The sequence below is a fragment of the Anarrhichthys ocellatus genome, unplaced genomic scaffold (assembly GCF_004355925.1).
Source record: "Anarrhichthys ocellatus isolate YVR2014 unplaced genomic scaffold, GSC_Weel_1.0 scaffold14, whole genome shotgun sequence".
NCBI lineage: Eukaryota > Metazoa > Chordata > Actinopteri > Perciformes > Anarhichadidae > Anarrhichthys > Anarrhichthys ocellatus.
Window position 1 is genome coordinate 2,177,113 of NW_022280044.1, and position 27,464 is coordinate 2,204,576.

Sequence of the window (27,464 nt, forward strand, 5' to 3'; positions counted from 1 at the left end):
GACTAAAGGAGAGGCAGGGATGGAGGCTGCATGACAAAGGTTGACATTTGTGCATAGGAGGATAATTGAGGACATTAATGTTGCAGCAGGAACTGCTGGGCGCTTAAGTCTGTGTGTTTGTGTTCAGCAGTATTAAATTAAGAATGCCTTAAGCTGGTGGGCTGACAGATTTCCTCCCGCACCGCGTGGGACCCCCCTCCTTGCCTGTTCGGGCAATAAATAATCAAATGAGAATAATTTCCTCCCAATTGTTGTCTCGTTTAGTGTAAATGCATCCTCTGAGGCCTGCATGTGATTCAGCCCCTCTCTCTGTTGGTCTCTGCTTTATATCTGCCATGTAATTGACGGCAGCAAAAACAAGGCTTTCTTTTTTCATTACAACTGACAAGCGGCAGTGATGCCCTGCGACAGCGGGTACACACACTGCATTGATGCCTTTTCCCTAATTGAAACGATACACAACCAAACTCAGAAATGCGTAACGTGCAATAGTTGCTTGCCTTTTAGATAACAATATGTAAGGTGGTGATTTAGTTTGTGGCAAAACAACGTCCCGCTCCATATAACATGCCACAGCTTGTAGGTCCATAAGGCAGCAGCAGGTTCTTTGAAATGGTAATGATATCGTTTGAAAGTCCTGCTCTGTGGAGCCTGCACATCATCAGGCTCTTGTGGGGGTGGACGAGAGGAGAGAGTGGAGGGAGGGCGGGGGGTGGGGTTCGCTGCCTGTTAAAGCAGCAGAGCAGAAAGAGCTGAAGATGAACTCCAGCCTGGTGTGCATGTGTGCTTGGATGTGGTAGAAGACCAGTTAGTCACTTTTCAGTGTGGTACGCCGCCCAATGAACTAATGACCAGATTAAAGGAAAAAAAAACACCTGGAAATGTGGATGGATTCAAGTGCAGTACCTATATGGCGTATAATGATGCATTTAGAGGGAGCAGTAAGTGCTTTGATATCAGTTGCTAGACTGTCATCACTGGTTTACCCACAACAGTGCTGTCAAACACTAATGTCAAGATCATAAGGCCAAAACTTTTTTACCTGGCCTTCAGTTTTACCTGCATGAATCTCCCTAAACTGTGAACAGGAGAGACGTAGACGAGGGATTTGGAACTTTTGTGAATTTTGTTCTTTTTGAGACTCAACACCCTGAGACATGATTTGACTTGAAGCTGGAGAACAAACACAATAAACCCCAGAACAATATAAAATAAATAATACAGAGTTGAGCAGGACTTTACAGCCACACATGTTGAATATTTTAAATATTAAGCCCATACATTGAATGCTTGGTCTCATGATTGATGAATCTGCGGATTGTTTTATTTTTATAAATTGGTTGATCATTTGATCGTTTGTTGCAACAAACTGAATAGCTCTCCTCTCACTCCTCCCTTTTCGAGGCTACAATAACGTGACCAGCTGGATGCAAAATAGTGTTGACGCCATTCGCTTGGCTCAGAGGCCATACTTTCCCTAAAAACAACTTAAGGAGCAACGGAAGTCAGCCTACGGTGGCCTTCGGGTAGCGTAAAGCAAAAGTTTGTCCGTTCTGAGCTACTGTAGAAACATGGCAGTGCAACATGAACACGCTTCCTAAGGGTTCATTCTACGGTGATTATACACTAATGAAAACATGAACATAATGAACATTATATTCCATTTCTGCCAATAGATCTCCTGAAATACAACGAATTGTACCTTTAGCATAAACTAATATATAACTAAACAGTGTTATCGCAGCTTTGAAATAATACAAATTGCCAAATAGTGTTCCATTTTAATGGTCAGCATTCAGAGACATGAAAGACTTGCAATGTGCTTATGAAGACTTTTGTCTTGCCTATAGGACAAGATTCCAGTCTTGCTTGCAGTCCCACCAAACACAACTTTGCAAATCTAGATCATTAAATGAAAATCTAGATATTTAAGTGCTTTCTTATCTGACAAACTGTCTGATGTATGATCCCTGAATGCATTTGCACTTGTTAATTAAAGAGAAGGGCAGGTTTAGGCTCAATGTAAACATTTTGGGGAAATGACTTGGTGAGTTAAGGTCGCCATGCGATTGTGACCCCAGTCTGATGGATCTCCTTCTCTTCTTCTGCTGGCTCAACACGTGAGAGCTCTGATTTCCATTAGTAAAGAGGACATACACAGCCTCCCTCCCGATCGCTCTGCACACATACACTTTCTGTGACTCTCTCTCTCTCTCAGACACACACACACACACACACACACACACACTGTTTTATTCCCTCCTTAGTAAGCAACAATTCTGCGCCCATGACTGGTCAGCACTTATGTTGCTACTTCCTTTGCCGAGTTTACACAAAAGTGTTAAAGTGACCTGCATCTCAACGCACACACACACACACACACATTGTGCAATATGAATTATTGAGTGTGTTATTTGAGGGACAGCTGGCTCTTGAACACATTAACTCCCTCAGTCAGAGAGCCACTCGTAAGTCAGTGGTGACGGTAACGAGTCACTAAGCAGGAGAGAAGAGGGAAATGGCAGAACGTTAATGCAATTTCACACCGACTTCAGCATCAGTAGGCATTGGAATTATTTATATAAGCTCTCAAGTCAATTAATACGAGGATTAATCTCCTAACCAGAAAGACAATATGAAGTTATTTTTATTAGACTGAATACAATCATAGGCTGCAAACAGAGGCGTCTGAGAGACATTTGAATAAAGCTTATATGTTTATGATAAAGCCACTTGTGAATTGATTGTTCTGACTCGAGCTCTTGCACTGCATCATGTATTGCATAATGTTTTCTTTCTATCGCGGCACCGAAGCTGCTTAATCGACTCAAATCCTTAAATTCTGTACATACATTTCTTCAAGCTTCCACAGCTCGATGGAGATGAAGTGATCCAAAAGTACAGATATTTGAATGAGTGTTCTTTATTATAATCTAATCCAATGAGAGGCTTTACGTGGGAAAAGAGAGAAGAACCCTGCTTGTATTTTTCACATTCACAACCGTCACCGCACATCCCCTCTAAGCCTCACTGCCGGTGGTCCTGCTGTGTCCCTCCCAATGTGCACACCTGCGTCTCATGAGCACGTGTGTGTGTGTGCGGTGTGTGTGTGTGTGTGTGTGTGTGTGTGTGTGTGTGTGCGGTGTGTGTGATGCCTCCCACCCCTGTTGGTAAATTTGGGTTCCTTCCTTCCAGCACCACTGGGTGAAAGCAGGGTGCAGCCTTTGGGTCCCCACGTTCCTCTCCACAGGTGTTCCTATCCTGCCCTCAGATACTGTATGTTATGTGTGTGTGTGTGTGTGTGTGTGTGTGTGTGTGTGTGTCTCTCTCTACTTATTTTACCTGACAAAAAAAGTCTTTCTCATTGCCTTTCATTGTCTCACTCTTTACTCTTAAATAAAGCCCCTCTTGGAGCTGAGACATCTCCATGGTAACAAGGGCCAATGGAGGAAAGTAGAGTCGGCCTGAAGATGGGGAACAAGGAGAAGGCAAAGTTTGGGAACAAACACCAACATGTTCAAAAACAATCAGGCTTTTGACTCACACTGCTCAGATATAAGGGGTTCATTACACCATTGGATGTTCAGAATGTCTGCAATCACCCTTTAACTTCCACAGCACCAGCATGAACTGTAAAAGGTAGTGCACTGTGTAGTGGGGTTTAAATGAGCCGTGTGGTGACTGGGAGGTAAATGTCATCGGTTTTTCAGCCGGAAACCTTCACCGCAAGAATGTGACAACGGGATACTGAGTAAATCAATATGGAAGCCGGGGGGGGGGGGGGGTTGAAGGAGGGGGGTAAAGAGAGAGAGGGAAGCTACCGCGGGTGAAAACCTAAATGACAGCAGGAAAAGGAGGAGAAGAAGCAGAAGAAAAGGAGGTGAAGAAGCAGACGAAAAGGAGGGGAAGGAGGGAGAGAAGACTTTGAGAGGAGTTAACTGCTCTTCCTGTCTGGCATTTAACAGATATTTAGTAAACGTCTCTCAAACAGAAATAAAAAGTGCATTTGTTTGGAAGCATTTTCAGAGGCGGATTAATAGACATTTGGTGTGTGTGTGTGTGTGTGTGTGGGTATTTACAGAAGCAGGATGGTGCGTGTGGCATCAACTCAAAATATACTACAGCCCCCATGTTCATCGTGATGAAACAACACGTCACGTGGCTCGTTGTTGTTAATGGATTTTGGACGACAATGAAGTTAGTTTTGGTCATTTCATGGGATTGTTTAAAAAGTTATAGAATATCGTCAGACCTAAATCACACACATACATGTACAACACATAGTGGTACCAAGGTATGCAGATAAAAACAAATAAAAAAATGACATTTGAACAAATCCAGATGAATAAAACCCAAACTATTTGCATGGCAAGAGGCCAGTATGTGTAAGTGGGAAAATGTATTGTCTGTGATTTGGATGAAGTGACTTTACAGTGTAGTGTCGCAAAAAAGTGCACACTTTGCCTTTGCACACACCCATGCACGCACACAAAGTGGTGACATTTCTCACTCCTGAATAGAAAGCCATTTAGCCTGACTCACAGAGAAGAGCGGACACAAAAGCAACAACAACAAAAAGAGAGAGCGAGATATTGAGTGGGAGGGAGACTCTTAATATTGTGGAGAGTAAGACACATTAAAAAGGATTAAACACACAACTTGAAAACCATACATACAAATATAGTTAATGTTTCTGTTGAGGATGAACAACAGATAAATAAAGTCGATCAGATTATCCAGATTTATTGGAGTATTATAGTCCGTATTTTAGATTTGGTAGACAGAGGAAACATGTTTGACATTCCTGTTTCTTCTGAAAGTCAACAAACAGATGAATCAACGCTTCGATCAAAAATCAAACTGGGCTTTGTATGAAAATAAAGTCAATTCACTGCATTGTGTGGGTAGGCAAATGCACTAATTATAAAATCCTTCATCTGCTATCTCAGGAGACATTTGTGTGTGTGTGTGTGTGTGTGTGTGTGCGTGTGTGCGTGTGTGTGCGTGCGTGTGTGTGTGTGTGTGTGTGCGTGTGTGTGTGAGGTGAGGGTGGGGGTAAAACAGAAGGGAGGGCAGAGAGATAAATTACATCTGTTTTGGGTCAGCAAAAAAACTTTGTAGCCGTACTTAAAGAGGCAGTAATGTGGCTGCCAGCAGGCAATACACTTCAGTAGGCCTATCGTTCACACACACACACACACACACACACACACACACACACACACACACACACACACACACAATCTACATATACAGTATGCAAAGATATCATCTCATCAACCCAGCTCTGCATTAACTACAGATCACATATGATTTATCGTGCACACACACACACATACCTGTGCACTATCCCAGCTCTCATCTCCTCCCCTGCAGAGCTTTAAACGCCCAAGATCATCAAAGATCGCCCCGATATCTACATGATAACAATATCAATTATCACAGTATCACGTTGAATCAGTTTACATTCCCTCAGTCGACAGAGAGTGAATGCAAATGAAGATGCAGATCAGCGGTTTCAAAGTGCCAGGGGGTCTTATCTGTATCTAAAGTAGCAGTGCACGTTGGACTGCGGGGCAACACCGCCACTCAGTGGTTTATACAGGAGCTGCGTGCACACACACACACACACACACACACACACACACACACACACACCAAAGTGGGGCAGGTTGGAGAGAAGGTTGTGCAAGGTGACATCTCAGAGGAGTTAAGCAGCCTAGGGCATGTCTCAACCCAAGCATGAATCGTGTAATTGAGCCACACTCTTCAATTTATCCGTTCTTCACACAATATTTCCTCACTCAAACAGGAGTTTCACGATCACTTGAAACGTTTCACGTTATAACAGGATAAATAGTAGCATATTCAAATCTTACAACGTATGATGTAATGTCACACGGTGGAAATATCTTGTTATAACAATAAACCGTTCACGTTATAATGTGATACTGATCTGTTTTTTTAATTTTCTGGCGTGGCAGCAACACGCTGAAAAGTGATGTTTTGAGTTTCTACATATAGAAAGCTAATTTAGGGGTTTAGGACTGCAAAGATCTGAAAAATCTCTCTGCTAAATTAGTCACAAAAGTAACAAATGTGGACAAAGAAGTTGTATTTTTTTGCAATCAAACTTTAAGTCATTCAAATATATATATTTTTATGAGCATATTTTTTCCCCATTCACTATTATTTTGTGGCTGGTTTCACCCTTTCCTCAAACATTCTCTCAGTTTTGACTGCGAGACACACAGACCAAGCCTGAAAGGTTGTTTTGAACTTTGTTTGAGCAGGCTGATGTGCTCTTACATCTGGCTGTGATCCGTGACAACAGACCTCTTTTCAGAGAAAAGCTGGAAAGTGAAAAAGGTCTCTGATGATAGGACCAGAGTTTGCAGACAGACACTTTATTTGGGTTTTGTTCCAAAAGAATCTGCTTTTTAATGTTGCTAAATGAATGAATTGGGGTTTTCTTCTATCGTGACTATTGGATCTATAGACATTTCCTTTATTTCAGCTAATTTGAAATTTAAAATGTTGAATACAATGTTTATTATTTGATGCATCAATAGAGAAAAACGAATACCAGAAAAACCTCATATTTCCAAATAAGAAAGTACTATTTTAGTTTCAATGTCACTCCAAAATGAAACTTTATCAAGACCACCGGGCTCTTCTATGCCCTGCACTGGGGCATTTCTGAACGCTTCAACAGCTAAAAACAAAAAGACAACTGAGGACATATTGAGGACACACCATAAGCACCTTGCAGGTGGAGCAGGACAGGAGGGCTTTAGAGACCCTGAGTGTCACTGAGGGAAACAGACACTTTGAAACCTGTCAATTACTCTTTTCACGTCAACACAGCCGAGTACAGCCGGAAGGATAACTTCACCTTCACCTAATCCATCTGGAATGAGAATGTGCTTTTCATCCAGGAAATAGTCAGAGAATAAAAGCTGGCTGAGCCACTGCAGCCTACAGCTGTTAACCACAGTGGAAGAGGTCACATTGTGTGAAACAGGCCCTAGATTTTTAATTGGAATTGCCTGAAGAAACAGAAGTGCCTTCTGCAAGAGGTAAGCACATTCAAGCCCTGAACGCCAAAGACGAAAGAAGCACTACCCTTCACGTTATAAATAATACAGTAACAACATGAGGGGAAAGTGCAGGAGAAACTATAAAAGGATCCAAAGGGAATAAAACGAGCTGTGTGTGTTTGAACTGGATGGATCCTGATTGAATACATGCAGTGTTCTTTTGTCAGTATCAGTAGTTGAGTGTGTTTTATCACACGTGTTAAATCTTTCTGTTTCAGTGTTTTCTTCTGTTACAGCATCCATATCTGCTCTGAATCAGGTATTTTCCTCTGAGACAAAATCACAACATAAAAGGTAGAATGGTATATTTGGTTTTGTGATAGCGCCCCATGTGGTAATTAAACACTTACTACCATTCTGAATGTGTTTCTTAATGTTGAAATACTCTTTTAACAGTCTGCCTGTAAAACATATTATTATTAAAATAACATCTGTTGCTTAAAGAAAGGATTTTAACTGGAGTTCCCTTGTTGCGCTTGTTTTTCCTGATAAAGGTAAACCAAATTTACAAAAATGTTATTAACGGTTATATTTGTCAATATTTTACTGTCAATTATTCTATATTTACAGACAAATAATTCATTGGCCTAGTATTGTTCTTGTGTTGTACAAAAATACAATAAATGCAATAATACACGAGCGACCAAAAGAAAGTGCAACGGGGAAAAGTGCACTGGTAAAGATAGCGAGCTTTAATTAATTAGCTAATGTTAGTCAGCTGTGGTCAATTGAACAACTAAAGTTACCTGCTAAAGCCATTTTGGTTAGTAGTTAAATACCGGTGTGGTTCTCACTCTCCAATGCTTCTGCTTCAGGTAACTCACTACATTAGCTTCCAGTCGTGTGCTTCGTCTGGTTTGAACTTCATAACTATTTTCTATATTCACAGTATTACTGTTACGCTCTGTTGACCACAGTGTCCGTCATTCAGCGAAGGTTAACGTGAGCTGCATCTTGTTTTTAATAACATATATTCGGGCAGTGTTTCTCAAACTGCAGGAATATGGAGACACAGTCAATGGCTCTCTAATGTGAGTCTCATGCACAGACACACGTATGCTACATAATCAATACACTGTAGTTCATACTGTAGACAAACAGACCGTTAAAATGGGATTTCTGTGATTTACTGCTTTTATATCTGATTCCACTGATTGGCTTTCAACCTGAAATGTGTCTGGAGCTCCAGTGTTTGCTGTGGACACAAGGGGGCAGCGGAGTCCCTCATATCTTCTTAATTTGCAGCTTGGCAACACTAATGGAAACCCCTCTGTCTCTTCTCTCAGCCTTGCTGTCTCTTTTAGTCTTTGCTTTCCTCTTTCCTCTTCGCTCTCCCCATCTTTAGAACACAATACTGCACACTTTGTTGTTTTGTCTATTTATTGAGGATTAGAAACATGAAAAACATACCAAAAAAAAAGCCTGTGAAAACACGAAATAATCTTCCACAAAATATTTATACAAACAATTGATAATACTAAGGCTAATGACGTAAACCTATATGAATCCTTAATTGAACAATATCCTCAGCAGTCGCTGACGTTGGCACCATGCTAGGAGAGCATATTCACATGTAGTGGTTCATTTTGTGCTTGTGTGAGCAGTAACCTGAGCTTTGAGAGGTTATTATTATTATTATTTACAAGAAGGTGTGAGTGTTTGGCTGCAGCAACTACGCGATGTTGTATGCGTGTATTTCGGTGCATCCATGTCTGGGTTTGAGAGATTGTGGTGTAGGCAGTTGTCCCAGTTCTAGTTTTCTGGCTCCATTGACCAACACCAGGTGACCTGCTCCTCCTCTAGGTACAAACGTGAGGAGGCAGGGTGCAAAGATGGATGATAGATGGATGGATAATCTATATATCACTAATTTAAAAAAAGTTAGAGCCATGATGGACATATCACCGATTAGATTCGATTAAGACAGATGTTTGTGCGTGTGAACGTATGAGGCTGGGTGGAGAGCCAGGTCAAGAGAGTGGTGGCAGAGATCGGGTGCTGACCGGGCTGTACTTCACCCTGGATGGGGATGGAGGAGGTTGGTTGAGGTGAGGGGAGGAGGGTGATGGACGTAGGTGTCCACTCTGGTACTCTCTCCCGGTCCGAGAGCACTCTGATCCGGGACCTTGCAACCGACCTCTGGGCCTGCGTAACTGAGGTGGGGTGGAGGAGGAGGAGGTGGGCATGCACTTGTACTGAGAGGGCGGGTGATGGGAAGACGGATGGCAGGTGGGGGAAGAATAGCCAATAGGAGTAGAGTGATGACTGGGTGAGGGGTGAAGGCTAGGTGAGGAGCGCTTCCCAGACAAGGGTTCATGGTTACTGGGTGGGTGTTCCTTGGTGTGTTTGGGTGATTTGGGCGACTTGGGCACCTTGGCAGACTTGGGCGTCTTGGGTGTTTTGGGCGATTTAGGTATTGGCTGAGAGGAGTTGGCACTGCGAGTGTGAGGGGCTTGGCTGGGAGAGGCGGAGTCTCCAGTGTCGGCAACCTTGTACAGGAAGACGTCGTACTGAAGAGGCGAGCTGGTCTCTGAGTGGAGCTTGGCCTCTTTGGGGAGGAGCACTTGCAGGCCAATAGTGACTTCATCCTGATGTGGAAATATGGCAAGTAGAGAAGGATGGAACAATGTAGGAACAGTCACGGAGGCCAAAATGAAGAAATCAAAAAATATCAAAAGAAATACAGGCATGGATGAATTATGAGACAATAAATCCCTGGGCACAGACACATTATCTTAAATCTGCAACAACTGATTTGTTAGCCACTTGGGGGCAGGGTAAACACGCTGTGAAGACAACACTGACATGTTATCGCCTTATAAGTTAAAACGACAATACTTGCCTATTTACACATCCAGCAAATGGAGCAACAGCAGCATTCATTTGGAGTTGTGTTTGTGGCCATTGAATGAATGTAAGTCCAATACTCACTCGCCAATTAGCTCTGTTTATTTGGTCTCCACTAAATGTCATGTTTTCCTTATTGTTTTCTCAGCAACAACACTAAGGTTTTAAGTAAAAAGCGAGCTTGAAATATTAATGTTCTGAGAGGGAGAATTAAAAAAAGAGTTATATTTCAAGCTCCTGTGGTGGCTTCCATTCATTTTGGAGAGCTGTCCATGGTGCTGAATGGGCACACGGTAACCATTGTTTGCGTGGTGTAATCTGTGACCAGCCTACTGTAGCACAAAAGCAGGGTCAGCGGTGCAGTCAGTTATTATTAGCAGGGGAGCAGTTTGGGCAGCAGTTAGCTTCATCGTGAGCAGACATGCAGAGAAAGAGAGAGCGAGAAGGAAAGTAGAGCTCATAGCAACACACAGGGACAAGCTGGGTAAAATTAAAAAGATTTATTCCAACAACTGTGAACTATAATCCTCCATACCCAAAAAAGTACAAAAGAACCTCAAGTACATTAAAGTATTATAAATCACATTAAAAACCAAGACACAGTGTGTGTAATATATGTATATGGTTCAAATATCAACTCCAAGCAATTATTTTGACCTCATATAATCTAGACGCATCCACTTATTAGCAATGTCAAACATGAATAGTTCGCAAATACAGATTCACTTGATTTCCACTTACTTCTTTTGCAAATATTACGTTTTCAGACACTTCGTCAATAACAACAATGCATGCGGGCAGAGAGAGAGAGACAGTAAGGCGGGGCAGGCAGAGGCGGGGGGGTTGGGGAAACAGAAGAGGAGACAATGAAGGAGCGAGAGTTCATTGGCCGAAGACCAAGGCAGGGCATCAGTAGAGAGGAAAGTAAGTCATTAGTTGGTCCAAGCCAGAGATTTTAGTCCAGTTTAAGAGGCGATAGAAGGGAAGAAAGGAGGCGCCACTATCTGATCAGCATCGGCATGGCAGCCATGTAAACAGGACTATTGTGCTTCTCAAGTTGTATCCTTAAATTCATGTTGTGCTTGTTTTTGACATTATGGCCTGATTGGACTGTTAAAAATACACAGTATGCACTTTGCAACAATATATAAGAATTTGCTTTAGTTTGTGTGCTCGTTTAATATTTTGGTCTGATTCTCCAGCAGCACAGTTTGACGTATGCTGATATTAAACCAAGTTGTTTTGGAGCGAGTTTACCTCGGCATTTTCCTCGGTGTTGTTGGGGGTGTGGGCCTGGTCGGGGACAACAGAGGTTGGACGGTTGTTCTCGTGTTTGGGGGAATGAGAGTTGAGGATATTCATCGACCCCTCCTCCTTGGCTTGTGAGGACTTTGCCGGGTATTCCTGCTTCTGAGGGTCTTCCTGTGAGGAGTTTAATACTTCGTTATATATACCTCGCACTCACATGTACAAACGCACCTGAATACACACACGCAGGACACATAGGACATATGGAAGTAGATGTTCTGCAAAGTACGTCAGCTCCTTGTGTTTGCATGTTTTGGTGTGTGTGCACCTGAGGGAGTCTGTGCGACGCCTGAAATGCTTTTCTGCATGTCTCTCTTGAAGACTTAATAGCTTTCCCACCATGATTCCTTTTTGTATAATCTGTTGTATATGAAATGTGTATTACACATCTTTTAAACGGATGGGGTAACATTTCTTGACATGTCCAATTCACTGGACTAGGACATCATTTAATAGGAAACCACTCTAGTTGTAGTTCTAACAAAGCTTGCACAAAATAGAATAATTGCATGGACTTCTGTGGTGCATTATACCCTCAAAGGTAAGCCCCTGGTCAAAGGGTGAAAAGAAGAGGCTGGCTACAGCATGTGTAATGAAGGAAGCACATGGGAGTCTGCACTCTGCACCCTTCCCTGATAATAGAAATATAAATGACAAGGACATACCAGAGGCACGGGTCATGCTGGGTTCTTCTTCCTTATGCTAGAGATGATAATTGTTGAGCTGATTCGGGTCACTGTATGGGCTGGTACTGCAGCTGTATGCTTAGCCTTTTATTTAATCAACCAATCAGGCCTCAGCATTAGTAAAATAAATACCAATCGGACCTCTGACATTTAAAAAACTGCATTGCAGGCCAAGCGTCTGCAGGGGCTTTTAACCTCTAGACCTGACATTTAGAGCACCCAGAAGTCACAAACACATCTATAACCACTGCACTTAAATGCCAGCGGAGCTCTGAGAGCAGAGTTATTATTCAAAAAGCAAGTCACAATTTGTTCACTTCATTTAGCCCAGCCAGGTATTGCTAATGGTCTGCAAATGAATATACGCTTTTGAAAATCCATCTGTCTGTGCTTTGTGTTTGCATGCAATAAGCATAAGAGCTGTGTTTGTCTATGACTATAAAACTATTGTGTACGTCTGCATGTGTCAGCTTGTAAATGACCAAGTCAACGATTGATTGGCATGTCACAGACATCTGAAGGTCACAGGAACAGCAGACAGTAAGTAGGGCACCATCGATCGGTCACACTGGCTACATACTAAACGGCCGCTCACACCAGAGACAACAAGTTCACAAAGCTTAAAGCTCTGGGAGCTAAATGGTTTTGTCCTGTTCTGACATTATATGCTGTGTGTGGTTAATCTCTGTTTATATCTGCCTCTGTTAAGACGATTTGCCAATGTTTACTGAGATTGAGAATTTAAGCATGCATCAGTAACCCTATAAACTGTGTTGGCTTAGTAACCCAACTGGGTGACTGTTGAATACCACAGCAGGGGCACAAAACCCCACGAACACACAAACATGGATAGAAATGAGTGCATCAATGCGTATGTATTCATATTCACAGACACACACACACACATGCCTCTATGTAACTCACGTTATAGAAGCACTACATGCATAACCTTTGGCAGAAGAAAAGGGGAAACCTGCAACACAGGGACCCTAAAATGGCTGTCTGAACTTCATCGGTGCAAGAGTGAAGCCTGGAGTTAAAACAAAATGGAGGCCCAGCTTTTTTAATAAAGCTTCCCAGGAAGCTGTGAAGGCACAGAGGCAGAACATGTGGGAGCTAGCTATTTAATCACACACTATTGCAGGAAACCCTTGTGAGGAGGTGATTAATCATTTCTACCTACAGTGTACCTGGAATGCAGCTGATACAAGATCAGATGCAGAAAGAGTTTTGTGGAAGTGAGGTCTGCAGTAAATGGAGGGCCGTATCTGGTGTCTAGCAGTTGCACAGTGGGTTCAAAGCAAAGCCAGGAAGGGGAAATTGCTGTAGCGCAATGTGGACGTTTCCACTGTGCTTACCTGGAAGTGATTATAAGAGTTTCTGGGTTTATACTCCCAGGTGTAGCTGGTTGTTGATGGCCTCTGATGGGGGATAGCATTAAACACACACATACTATGCAGTTGAAATTGTTGGTGGAAATCCCATTTAACAGGGCACTTTACAAAGATGTGTGCACAACACTACGAGTTAGTTGGCGTGAGTACTGTGGGTAGGAACAGATAGATGGCCATGCATAGACACAGAAAGACAGAAATCAAATCACTATGTCAGCTGCCAGAGAGAAAACATAGGAGTGGATGTCATGAACAAAGAGGAATACAGATGGAGAATACAACAGACGGACAAACGGGAAATAAACCGTAGATGCAGATGATGGGACTGAAAAGTTAGACGAAGATGATGAACAGAGACGTTGAATGGAAGGAGAAAAAAAAGCAGAATAAACATGAGGAGAGTTGGGGCGTACCTGACAGATAATGTTGTCATAGTACGCCAGGTTGTGAGTGTGAGCTTGGGGAGCGATCGGAGGGGTGTCACACAGTTTCCTTACGTTTGGCTGCGAGCCGTCGGCCGTTGTGGAAACGGAGAGGCCGTCTGTCTGTGGCTCGCTGCTCTGTTGGCGGTACTTACTGCAGGACGGCAAAGACAGAGATGTTTGTGTCAGAAATATTTGCAGTTTATATTTGTTGGTTCATATTTTCCTGCGTTGCTCTGCACAGTTTGAAACTGGGGTTAAACCCTCTGGTAGACACATGTCATTCACAAAAATATATCGTCTCGTTCTGAGAACTTAAATAATTCAGTGGTTACCAAAGAGAATTAAATCCACTCTAAAGACTACATTGCAGCTGGTGACTACAAAATCTAATTTGATGGATTACATGGATTTCTCTCACTGTTCACTGCTTATCGACAATTGACTTCATCTCCATTTAACTCCATTCTCACCTCTCTCCCCCTTTACTGTTCCTATGCCCTCTTCATCATTTGAGTTCAACGTCCTTTCTCAGGTTGTAAGGCCTTACAGGAATTAGACTGATACACAGTCACAGCCACCTCTCTCACAACACATGATTTTACATTGTCACATACACACACACACACACACACACACCTGCGTTTGCGAAGGCGCTTGTTCTCAGTCTTGAGGCGGTGCAGCCTCTTGGCAAAGAATACGATGATCATGAAAAGGAAGATGACCACCAGGGAGGCCACGCCCACCACTGCACACATCACCTGGAACTCTGTGACCGCCCAATCACAGCGCATGCCTTTGTTCCAGATGTAGTCCTGCACATTGCACCTGGATGTGAAGCAACACAAAGGGGCAACATTGGCCTTTTTGATCAATGAAACGATCAGAAAAACATCACTAAATAACTTCCTCTCTGCTTACCTGCCGTGTAAAAAAAGCCAAGAGGTTTAAACCCACTGCACTATTGTATTTACTATATTTATAGCCACAGCATGTAAGCCTGAGTAAAGAGTGTAAAATGGTACTAAGAGCTGATGACATAGTGTCCTGAGGTCTGTCCAGCAAAGCAGGGATTCGGTCTGCAGCCTAGCCCTTAATGAGATCAAAGGATCAGCAAACGTGCGTGCATATGTGTGTGTGTGTGTGTGTCTTTTCCTTATTGAGTGTTTGAGCGTGTCTTTGAAGTGTGCGCGCATGAGTGAGTGTGAGTAAACGTGTGTGCGCTGTTACTCACCAGGTATTTGAGATGAGCAACAGTCTACCTCCAAGCTTACACGCAGTCTACTGGATAGAACAGATGGTGCTATCGAGGCGTGGTGTACGTGCTCGAGTGTGTGTCTGTGAATGTGCACAAGGAGTGTGTGTGTGTGTGTGCCTCCCTGACCTTACTGTATTGTCCTTATACTTTATATGTGTGTCTACATCAGCTGTCAACACACACACTCTTTACCCCACGCCGTCAAAACTGAGCTAATCCTTTGGCGACCCTGCTGTGATCTTCTCGAACCCTAACGACACATTAAGCCAACCTTCTATGTGCATGTCTGTGTTTTCGGTGTCTGTACGCTTGTCTGAAGTGTCCTCAATCTTTTCTTTTGTGTTGGAAAGGGAACATATTGGAAATCAACAAGACAATTAAAAAGGGGAATGTTTTTGCACCCAACAATCCCCCCCAAACACCCCTGCTGCCACTCACATACTGTACAGTACATACAGTACAAATAAAACAGCTGGTGAAATTAACACATTTTTTGTGTTTTTCTCACCTGCAGAAGGCTCCCATTCCTGCCACCACAGTGCACATTCCTCCATTGAAGCAGAAATTGGGTTTGATGTCACACTCAGACACACAAACCCCAGGTCCAGAGCGCACAAAGCCCAGTCTGCAGCCGTCGGCCCCCATGGCGCCACCCAAGCCTAACCCATCATCTTTGTCCTTCCCGGGCATGGGAATAGCTGGTGAGCTCTCTGTGCTAGTACTCATGTTGTCAGGAACAGCAGGAGAACTAGCCAGGAGTGGATTCTCGTCCTCCATTTCAGGTGGGAGTGAAGGCGTGGGCTCAGGTTCTGGAGTCGCGTCTAGCGCCGAGAGGTCGTCATCGGAGGACAGGTAGTCGTAAAAGTCAGAAAGCGTCCATGCAGTTGGGTCTCCTGCTTTTTGCTTCTGGGATTTGGGGGCTTTGGCCCAATCCAGAGCAACATCAGAGGGCAAAATATCCGGCGCAGGGCTGTGAAACTCCACGGTGATGACGTCATCGGACATGGGGTTTCCGGGCTGGTCTGGACCCGCCCCTCCAGCAGTGAGCTCCTCCCCCACAGGTGAGTCCTCCTCTTCAACGTCGAGGTGGGCGTGTTTGTGAGACTGGTGATGTTTGGTTGAGCTGAGTGGGAGTTTGGCCCCGACCCCTGCTCCAATCAGGTGGTCCAGCTCAGCAGAGTCATCGCTGAGCACCATCCTGGTGTTCAGGGCCTCTTTGTTCAAAGATGATTGGTTGTGGTGGTGATGATGGTGCCTGACCAGTGAATGCCTCCCTGTCAGTCAGACACACAAAAAAAGACATTAAAAAAGCAATTCCATAAAGTTGAGGGACTCACAAGAGTCAGATTAAACAAATTGTCCCAACCAGAGGCTGAAATCTCAACCATGGGTCAAGCTGCAAAAACACTTGATGCTACGCTTCCTATAATTCATCTTAATTGTGTCTTTTTTATCAGACTCTATCTACTTGGCTTACACAATCTATTTAAAGAAATTGTGTGACATTTTGGAATATACAGTGAGTTGCTTTTTTGCCAAGAGTTAGATGAGAACATTGATACAGCGATGACAGTGGTATTAATCTTCTCATCTAACTCACAAAAAGACGGGTAATTTCCCAAAATGTCAAACCAGTTTATAACACAGGCTTTTTAGTACTCCACATGACAGGTCAACTGACTTTGATGTGTAAATAATCGATTGACTCCCTTTTTAACATAATATTATTTTCAACACTGCATCAATGTTAGAGCACTGTGGGAGTTTGTCAAATTTGTTATTCTGTGTTATATAATCTTAATGTGGATGACAAAATTATAGACAAAGGCTTGTACATACACGCACGTATTTATAAGTGTGTATATATAGACTGTTCTTTTTTTTAATTGGAGCTAATCCCAAGGAGCTGACTGTGTTGTGTTTGCTAAAGATTGTGGCCCAAGGATGAGATATAAATAATTTAAATAGATCCCTACAGTTGTACTAGAGATGCCTTCAGGCTGTATCAGGCTAGTTTTAAAAGAGAATACTTTTAAGTCACAATATCCTTCACCGTAGAGTCAGCTGAATTTGACAACACACAATACAATAAATATATGCAATTTGCACAAAATGTGTTTTCATCAGAGATCTGATTTGTTGAAAAGTGCGGCTCAGCAAAAAAACCTGCTGTGGTTTAAGAGCTAAGTGATTAATTGTCGAGGAAATCAGAACAAGAGCTGAAGACGGTCGTGTAATCGGACTACAGTGATGTAGGATTAAGCACATTGAGTGACTGAAAAATGTGCTCTGGTGAGCGAGACTGGGTGAGGATTAGATTAGGATTTAGAGCAATAGGTTAGAGGCTGACTGGTACGACACTTCTCCTGTACTTGGCAATATTGTGTGAAAGCTGCACACACAAAGAGGAAGAGACACAGACAGAGGACAGGGAGGTCTTAAAACCTTTTAACACACAGCAGCTCACCGATGGGCCATTCATTACAGACTCATTCTGTGCAACCGTTGTTCAAACACACAACTCTTTTAAATTACCAAAAACCTACAGAGTGAATTTTGGGGTAATGTGTAAAAAATTGGTAAAACATAAAGAAATCTAAAAACATGGAATCTTGGGTTTGTGTGTTCAGCTCAGCTTAAACATTTGACTCCAATCAAGTGAAGAAAATGTGAAGAAACCAGCAGCAGCCAGTTAGCTCAGCTTACCACAAAGACTGGAAACTGTGAGAAACAGCTAGCTGGACCGTGTCAAAAAGTAATAAAACCCAGCACCTCTAAAGCTCATTTCTGAATTACACGCAAGGTTCTGGAGAGTGGACTTTGTTACTTTTGGACAAAGCTGGTTCCCTGCCTTTTTAAGGGAAAAGGGAACAAGAAAGAAAGAAGGAATGAAGTCCCTGCACTTGACAGAATTTCACAAAGCCACTTCTTCACACTTTTCCACGGGCCTGGTACATCTGCACAAACAGCCAAAGCGTAAAAAATACTTGGCTGGACGACTTCTCTCCCACTGCCACCCTGAAATCACTGTGTCCAATGAGATCACTGCTTTCAGTGTCTGGCACTTCATTCAGAGCTAATACTAAAACCATCTGAACGTGCCTCGAGTCACAAAGACTAGTGGTGGCTGAGGAACCATGAGATTCACCTCACGCAGACACACACACACACACACACACAGACACACACACACACTGCAGTTGCCATGGTGAGATGTAAAGAGGTGCCATGTTGAAAGGAAGAGCGGAGCGAGGGAGTTGCAGTGGAAACAGAGAATCCAGTGTTCGTGCTCTCGCTCTCTCTTGTTTTTCGATCAATCAGCCAGCCAGGCAGTAAGTGTTATGCCAACTCCATCTCTGGGAAAACCGAGGTGGAATGAACTTGAATGCTTCACAGTTTGTGAACGAGATAGACATGCTCCACCAGTTAAAACTGATTACAACTGATTCGAATTTCATTTAAAGGTTCACAGTGCCAATTTGTTCCCTGTTGAGACTTAGATGCAGCATCCTGTTAGCAGCTGGCAGTCTTTTACAAGATTACAAGAGCAAAAGGGAACATGAAGAGATTACAAGGGCAAGACGAGCATATTGAATGCACACTCGCCTGCTAAGCAATTTCCGTCTTCATAATGGTGTGAAAACAGCTCTTCACCTCTGGCATCACGCGCAGCATGTCACCAAGTTGACGTGTTATACCTGAAGTCACTGTGATTGGTTAGATTCCCATCAGCCTTTTCACCGAACCAGCAAGACGCAGTTGGAATCATGGATAAGTGTCCTACACGCTGTTGTTGGATGGAGACACAATAGTCTTACTTTGTGACAATGCACATCCACACACTGTTTGTACTAAAACCACCATATTCAGTCAGCACTCAAGTTAAGGTCCCAGTTAATGCATGAGGCACCACTACAACATGTAATCTAATTTACCACCAATATGATTGGTCAACCTGCAACATCCGCCCATTACATCCATGCCTATATTATTCTTCCTCACCGTGTGTGACAGTGTGTGTGTGTGTGTGTGTGTGTGTGCGTGCGTGCAAATAAAAAGGAGTCAGGGAGATGCTGATGATCTGATCTATTGTGACTTATCCTGAGCTTTCTGGGGCTGCAGGGCAGATGGACCTCACAGTATGCACCCACTCTGGATTACATCCATATTACGTGGCTATCAAGGACAATCTGTTTCTATATGTTGTTGTGTAAAGACGTATTGGTTTTACTGAGAGCTGAAATGATTAGTTAATTTTTGATTAATTAATTACCTGATTAAGAGCTGATTTTTCAGCTTTTTTTCATCCCCCTTGGGCTTTAACAATTTTGATGTCCATTTACCCAATTTTCTGGTATTTTATAAGCAGAACATTAAATTGAAAAATCTAGAGGATAACTTGAGATAAGCCTTTATGTATTTAAATGTTCCATTGTCTGTGTTGTGGTTTACTTTTATTGGTTGGTCCATTCTGTTTAAGGGTCATGGAGAAAAAAGCAAACATCTTCTGACGCTTCATATTCAACCCAGATGGCCAGAAAAGTGAATTCTATTTAATGAAACACATATGTCGACAGCCACGTGGTCGCTGGGATTTAAAGCATGACAGACAGGACGACTGGCGTATTTTTACCGGTCAATATGTCACTGTATTTACGCCTGGTTACACATTGAGGGCGCGAGATGCGTCGAGAGGGGGGGGCGCTACAGTGGGAGCGCGTGCCCAAGTGAACCCCGGCGACCCTCCGCGTGCACGATCCACCCTGTTGCTGGGCAGCGGCAGTAGCGATATTTTTTCATTTCCTAAATTTGCCACTTTTCCACAATATTTTCTGCGCGTGAGCGCGCGTGTGTACGTGTGCGAGACACAGCAGAGACTGGTTGTGTCCGATTTTCGTTTCCACACTGCCTGCCTCCTTGTCTCAAGGGATGGACAGTAAATGAGAAGGCGGAGGGGGGAGAGGTGTAGCGGGCCCGGTTGTCTCGGGCTTCCCCTGAATGTCTGGAGGAATTCAATCCTTTCAGCGACGTGAATAAGCCTCCTGGAGCCGGGCCACGGTGCACCTAATCCCGCCTTTGTCTGGGCCACGCACCGCCGCTGCGAGTCGAAGCTGCAGTACTGAACTGTCAAACGTCTCTCTCTCTCTCTCTTTGATCAACCACAGTCCTGTCGTTCTTCTTTATACATAATAATATATATGCTCCAGACAATAGCATCTGTTCCAGATATTAGCCTAACATTTACAACAAGTCAGTTACCTGTGTATCACAGGAGGGTGAGGTTTTCTTTTCTCCCATGGGCATGAGCTTGAATGGATCATGGCCACAGCCTGCGGTTCAAGTGTCATTAACTATCAATACAGCCACTCTCACCATGACAGGAAATATGTGGGCAGAAAATATCAAATCATACAGTTGGATTTGTCAGCACATCTAGGGATTGGTTGACAGTCTTTTGAATGCAATTGTAAAGCAACAAAATGAGCCCAATGACATTATTAATAGCCAACTGCAATTGATTAGCAATGCAGTTAAAATAAACTATCCGTGTCCATACAGCACAGAATTCAAAGCCAGCCCATCAATAGACCCGGCGTGCTAGACTCAAAGACTCAGTGATGACAATGAAAAGATGATTGAATAGCGAGCCCATTAACCACCAATCCACACATTTTAAGTGGCTATTGCATCCCATATGCATAATTAAATGGACAGTTGTCATTTTCCATATCATATGACAATGCAGGTGTGATTTGAATCACGCACGTGCGCGCTTGCTTACACAAACGCACGGACAGGGTGGGACTCCATTAGTGCAGTGGACTTACCGTGAGCAGACAGGGGGATGATGACCATTGAGATGGTCAGGAGCACCTGCCAGGTGCCCAAACGACTGTCACCGCGCGCCATACTGTTTGTTGGCTTTCTCTTTTTGATTCACTGGTGCAATATGTGATCCCGTTCCTCGTTATACCGGTCAGATTGCACGGGGCTGCGCCTATAATCCTCACAGCGAAACCTCCAAAGTTCAGATCTTACCCGTTTTAGCCATTTCTCCGTTAACCTCCCCAACGGTTGGTCTCCCTCACAGCAGCTGTGTCTGTGTGTGTGTGTGTGTGTGTGTGTGTCTCTCTCTCTCTCTCTCTCTCTCTCTCTCTAAACCGTTTAACGGCTTGGGTTCGGTTCCATTGAACCGTGCGGCTGCCCTCTCCTCCACACCTTTGGCGCGCGCGCGCGTCACTCTGCGCTTTGGGGTCTGTCGGCAGCACTAGTAGCACCGCGGGGAGCTGTAGTAGTAGTGCGCGCGACCGGCGGAGTGTCTGCAGACGAGATTTTAATGAGCCGGGTTTTCCGCTGCCTGCCTGTCTGTGTGCGATCCGTTAAGCCTTTCCCTCTGGCTGCACAGGCGACGAGCGGCAAAGCGCGGGTGCAGAACGGCAAGGCACGTTTTGTGCGCACAGTGATTTTGCGCGTCAAAGTGCCAGCATACATACATACACACACACACACACACACACACACCCGAGTAAATGCAAGCCAGTGTCCAGCCTCAGCCTGCTGTTGCTGATGTGGGGCTGAATGGGGGAGTTAAGCACCGTCTGTTGTCACTGGAAGTCAATATGCTCCATTTCCACCACAGCTAATGTGTGTGTGAACATCATGTCTCTCTGTCGCTGGGTGGTGGTTAGCTTGTGAGGGGGTTATTGGGTGCACGTTGCCTTTGGTCAGAGGTGTGTGTGTGTGTGTGTGTGCACGCACAATGGGTGGATAATCCTCTTACTGTTATATTGTGATATATGCTCCAGACAATAGCATCTGACAATAGCATCTGCTGCTGTATCATCCCGTCGCCAACACCCTGACCACTAAAAAAGTCCCCCCTTTACACTTGCCCTCATACAGTTTAATACGCTGACTCTCAATTTCCATTATATTCCTCCTCTCCCCTTCACACAAACACCACTTTTCACACTGCCTTTGCACCACTTGAGTTCTCTCTTTCTCTAAGTACCATAATGGAATTGGTTCCAAATACATTTATGTAATAACTGCTCTGTGACACTAATCCATTTTCCTATTTCTCTGTCTCCTTTACTGTCACAAACAGCTAACAAAACAGCCTGTGGAGGGCTGACTACCCAGCCTCCTCCTAAATGGGATTATGTCAAATACATTATGAAATAATTAAGACCAAATGCTGTTCATAGTTGGGGGAAATGCAGTTTTTCTCATTAGTAAATTGATCTTAGCCCCTGCTGTCTGCAGCGTCCCGCTGTCCTCCATCAATTATCATCCCCCAAAAAAACACCCAATCTAAACTGAGCCCTATATCTCAAATCCCAACTCTCAGCGATGGAAGACTGGGAGTTTGTACGAGAAGGACCTGGCAGAGTGACAGTGGGAGAGGTAGAGAAAGGGAAGAGAGAGTGTCTGTGGTGGGACTCACAGGGTGGACAGACATGGGTGAGTGTTCAAGAGAGAGAGTTGGAGAGTGGTGGAGATGGAGAAGCAGAAAAATGTTCACTGATGCACTGCCAAACAGAGCAGAACGAAATTGCTTCCGGCCCCCCCCCCTACACACACACACACACACACACACACACACACACACACACACACACATATCTGCTGCGATAGATACACAGGCAGGTAGATATCCTATAGCAGCTGAATTAATTCCAATGCTTTTTACAGGAAGGACAAACATACAGTATGTATGGGGACGAGACATGAGTGTTTTCTTGTGCAGGGTGAACAGATGGATCGAACTGAGAACCAGAATGGAAGAATATGCACACCTTAATCAACGCCAAGCTCTGTACGTGCATGTGTTTGTGCATGTTGTGCTCAGGCCACGTCTGGTTTTCCATCCTGTTCCTGTGTTGAACAGTGAGGGGTGGACAGGACGTCCAAATTCCCTCCGGTGCATTCCCTGCGTGTGTCAGAGAGTGTGTCCAGAGTTGCAGCGTCCACTCTGTAGGAAGAAGAAGAGGCTGCTTATTAAATTATATCCATAAAGCATACACGGCTAAGAATGAGCAGGTAGCAGCTGAGTGTCTATTCAGAGCAGTCTGGAATCTCACCTCTTCAATATGCAGTACGTTTAGCATATTTCTTTTTTGGATGTCAACAAACACCTCTAATCTTATATTGTCACAGAAAAATAGTTGTGTGTGTATGTATTTCAAATGTTAGCATGCTATAAATATGGAAAGAGTTCAGGACTATGTGAACACTTCCAGCTGTCTGAACATAAAAGAGAAATAAAAAAAACCTTGTATGACAAAATTCACTCAAACAGTACCACAGAAGTAGTCTCCTTGTGGTTAAAAAAAAAGGCTTGCAAGGGAGTAATGTTTTAGAAACAGATGCTTAGCTCTGTGTGGGACATTACATGGGGAGGGACTATGTGGAGGGTCATTGCCATGTGAGCCTCTTTAAAGGGCCCCTGGAGGCCGCGACGTCCTGTCCAGTGATACGATGGTTCTGACTCTGACTGGGTGGTTCTGTAGCTGAGGCTGGTTTGTTGGAGACCTGGAGTCTCTCTCTTTTTTCCCTGCTTGGAGAGCCCTCCATATTTGCTTTTCCTACCCACATCTCTGTTTCAAGGCAATATTTTATCCTTCTCTTCATTTTTCTTAGCTGGACTAATAATTGGACCTTAAATCCTGTCTTCATTTTAACTCCCACGACATTAAATAAACCAGAAGCTTATACTGTGTGACTAAGCATAAGATTCACATTGTGACATGATAATAGAGGGGTGTCCGTCTGCTGCATGGATACAGAAAATAAACTCAAGGTGCTTTGAGAAAGGAAGCAGTGCTGCCACTAGGTGATGACAAAGCTTATGAGTGTTTAACAGCAATGTGCAGTTGGGCATCTTACCTTTTCTGCTGCAGTGGCAAGGCTAACACACCCTGTGTCATTTGTTGTGTAAATATTGTGATACACACAAGTATATTTTACAGACCATGGATATAAAGCAGAGCACTGTGGACAAATAGAGTCTGCTGATTACGTTATGTGAAGTGGTAGTTATTCCACTATATGAGGCGTCACTGGAGTATTATAAGCACACTGTGACTGCCTGATAGGTACTATAATATAATCAGAGGATGATTAAATAAAACACCAAGTGGGTAATTGTTTTTTTGTTTTATTCTTTCTGAATTTTAATTCTTGTTAAAATTGGATTTACCATTAAATTGTTGCAAGGAAACGGTTCAAGCTGTGGCGAATCTGACAATATTGTTTTTACAAATAGGGCATAATGAACAACAGAACTTTTAGTCAACATTGGCTAAAAGATGCCATTCAAGGGAGGTGATTATTTTTCATCTTGAATGAGTAAGAATGAAACTGAAAGAGTCATTTGTTTTTCATGTGTAATGTGTTTGCCACCAAGGTACATACGTTACATAATATAAGCTTAGCACATTGTACAAGAAATATAACTTTAAATATATCAAAATAAATATGTTGATTGTACAGAACAAATGTATACTATATGCGTTAAAAAAAAAACCTGCAAACTTCCCGATATGCTCATAACATTGGATAACAACATGTTGAAACACGCGGCACACGCCTTCTGACAGCGGTGCAGGAAGGGTTGAAACATATAAAACTGGAACCAAATGAAAAGCTTCAGATTGAAACTGAACGATACAACTGTTGTCTGTTTACTGCTGAGAAGAGAGAAATAAGACATCGAGGATGAATTTGAATCTGGATTTTGATGGGTAAGTAATTTTACCTTCAGCTAGTTAATAGGGATCTGTTTGTATATCATTAATAGGTGGGTTGCCAATAAAACTGTGCTTACTTTGGACATGTAAAAAAACAAAGTAATTAGCAATTGTTACATCATTTTAGTGTTAATGTTATTTTATGGTGTCTGTCAGGCTGCACATGGATCACAGTGGTCCGTTGCTAAGCTCAGAATTACACCGCTAACATGCTGATGTAGCAGGTATAATATTTAACGTGCCATGCTCAATGTCTTAGTATACTAACTTTTGCTGATTAATACAAAACACAACATACAGTTGAAGCTGATGTGAATGTTAGCAGTTTTTCAGGATTTCAGTCATACACGAATGATGGATGAAAAGTCAGAGGATCACCAAACTTATTGTGATTCTTTTTTAATTCATTCTTTTAGGAAAGGATGTTCTTTGAAAGTTGCAGTCACTGTTACCCCCACTGGTTTACTGTCAATAGCTCTTGTAGCAGTGGCAGGGGCAGTGGCAGGGGCAGTGGTAGCAGTGGCAGGGGCAGTGGCAGCAGCGGCACTGGCAGTGGTAGCAGTGGCAGGGGCAGTGGTAGCAGTGGCAGGGGCAGTGGCAGCAGCGGCAGCAGATTGGAATTCTTCAGGTAATGAGTCAACAATCTCTCCAAAAGCTTGTTTTGTCTGAGAAATGAATAAACTGCAAAATATTTAAATGTTAGAGCATGTTACACTTCCATAATATCAGCTTCAAATGCCAATAATTGTTTGTTTTTTCTTTGTAGAAAATGATAAGAAACAAAAATGCTGCAGCGCTGGAAGCAGGACAACTGGAGAAGACAGTAGCTGTGCAATGAGATAATAAGCTAATGGGAAAAAATAATTACATTATTACAAATACATGTAGTGTATTTATGAAAAATAATTAAATGATAAAACAGCTATAACTTTGTGATTCTGTCTGGGCCAGTAGAGAAGGCTTTGCTGGCCCTGACGGCCCACTACTGGTATAATGTTGTCTAGAGGGCTTATTAATCAGTGTGATGTACTTGCATACCCCCAAACTAGTCTGCTAACTTTGTAGCATAAAAAACATGCTCTACCCAACAGCTTGACAATAGTTAAATCTGTTTCTGTGATACTACTGTTAGAGAGAGATAAGATATGGAGGATGGCTTTGGCTGTGTATGCAATTTTCCCTTCAACTACATGTGATGGTCTAAAGGACCCTGTATGCTCTTTATGCTGAAAAATAAAGTGTTGTCTGCATAGATTTAAGTGTGAGGATATCTATTCTACCAGTTTGAGCGCTTTGATACTTCCAGCACCTTTAAGATAAAGCCGGGTGAAGCGGTGGTTGCCCTGCATTTACAATATCTTTTTATGAAAGAGGTAAATGTATTACCCCTGCTTTTTTCAACAACAGTTATTTTCATAGCCTATGACATTTATAAACTCATCTTTAATTAATTACTTTTCCTGTTTTCTCAGAGATATTACACACACAGTCGTGTTTTCATGACTTTTGGAGACATTACACTGACTTAAATTCATTTTGTGGAGGCTTACCCCAACCCTGCTGCTACCAGCCTAATTCTAACCCTTACTTTAACCTTAACCTAAACATTAGCAGTTGGGCTACTGTACAAGCGCTACAGGTAATGATTCAACAATCTCTCCAAAAGAAGCTTGTTTTGTTTGAGAAATGAATAAACTGCAAAATATTTAAATGTTAGATTTAAATGTTAGAGCATGTTACACTTCCATAATATCAGCTTCAAATGTCAATAATTGTTTGTTTATTCTTTGTAGAAAACAAGAAAAAATAAAAACTGACTGACGAGTTAATTCCTCTCAAATTAACTGCAAAAGTATTGATGTAATCATAACTGCAATAAAAACAAAGATGGCAGACATGTCTGTGGTTTCGAACTACATTTTGGTATTGTCATTCACATTTATTTGAACAAATTATTTTTAGATTCCTCACTGTTAGGCTGCATTTCAAATATTTTTAACACATACTTGAAGCTATAGAACTGATATATTTCAGCCTAAATGCAAACTTGGATCTTGTTCTTACAAATGACACTTCTATGGTTGCTTTTCAAAGAATACTTTTAGCTTCAGTTACCTCAGGTTCACATACAACATTCCTGAGAATACATGTTATTGCAGGTGAAGATATTTTAGGATTTAAAGGCTGATATGAGTTCCACCACTCCCATCCTCCATCTCATCTCAGAAAATACCATCTGAGGGAAAGAACAAAGGTTGTTTGTTTTGGCAACAAGAGATATTTAAATCCTTACTTCAGTAGAGTTATGCAAACTGAAAGTACAACTACCTCTCAACCTTTGATTTAGTTAAAGCTATATCTAGCCCTTCAATGGTCTTCTCTCGAGTAGGGCACATTTTGAGCAGTGATATCTTGTTTAGAAATGACTGAACCTGACTGAGCCAATCCCTAGCATTTGATTGAGTACTGGATATTAGGGCCAAAACATCCCCAGGTTGCACTGTGCTGTTAAGAACCAGAGCTTTAGGTGGCTCTGTTCAGGAAGTTAGCAATAGAAGAAACACTGAGGCCTGTGTATAATGTAGTCTAGTTTCAGAGGCCGTACTAATCAGTGTAATGTACATGCATATCCCCAAACTAATCTGCTAACTTTGTAGCATAAAAATACAAGCTCTACCTAACAGGTTGACAATAGTT

At 42.8% G+C, this 27,464-nt stretch overlaps 1 protein-coding gene across 4 annotated transcripts; it reads right to left on the reverse strand.

Moving 5' to 3' along the window:
* Positions 1–5,254: 5,254 nt before the first annotated feature.
* Positions 5,255–21,490, reverse strand: cspg5b (chondroitin sulfate proteoglycan 5b). 4 transcript variants are annotated; one of them, XM_031854040.1, is made up of 7 exons: positions 20,844–21,490; positions 15,524–16,289; positions 14,397–14,585; positions 13,833–13,911; positions 13,300–13,362; positions 11,205–11,369; positions 5,255–9,688 (listed from the first exon to the last, which is right to left on the reverse strand). In XM_031854040.1, exons 1-7 carry the CDS (start codon positions 20,923–20,925, stop codon positions 9,071–9,073), a joined length of 1,962 nt encoding a protein of 653 aa, XP_031709900.1. In that variant the 5' UTR covers positions 20,926–21,490; the 3' UTR covers positions 5,255–9,070. The 4 variants fall into 4 exon arrangements, with proteins under 4 accessions (XP_031709900.1, XP_031709898.1, XP_031709899.1 ...); XM_031854038.1 differs by having other exon boundaries at positions 5,256–9,688; positions 13,749–13,911; XM_031854039.1 differs by lacking the exon at positions 13,300–13,362 and having other exon boundaries at positions 5,258–9,688; positions 13,749–13,911; positions 20,844–21,488.
* Between the last annotated feature and the right edge of the window lie 5,974 nt (positions 21,491–27,464).

What these genes read in the sequence shown, in the direction of transcription:
- cspg5b (XM_031854038.1), bottom strand. Translation starts at nt 20,925, where the DNA reads ATGGCGCGCGGTGACAGTCGTTTGGGCACCTGGCAGGTGCTCCTGACC. An exon ending in ATGACAACATTATCTGTCAG is followed by an intron (nt 13,363 to 13,748) that starts GTACGCCCCAAC and finishes ATCCCCCATCAG; the next exon opens with AGGCCATCAACAACCAGCTA. An exon ending in ACACCGAGGAAAATGCCGAG is followed by an intron (nt 9,689 to 11,204) that starts GTAAACTCGCTC and finishes TTTCCACATCAG; the next exon opens with GATGAAGTCACTATTGGCCT.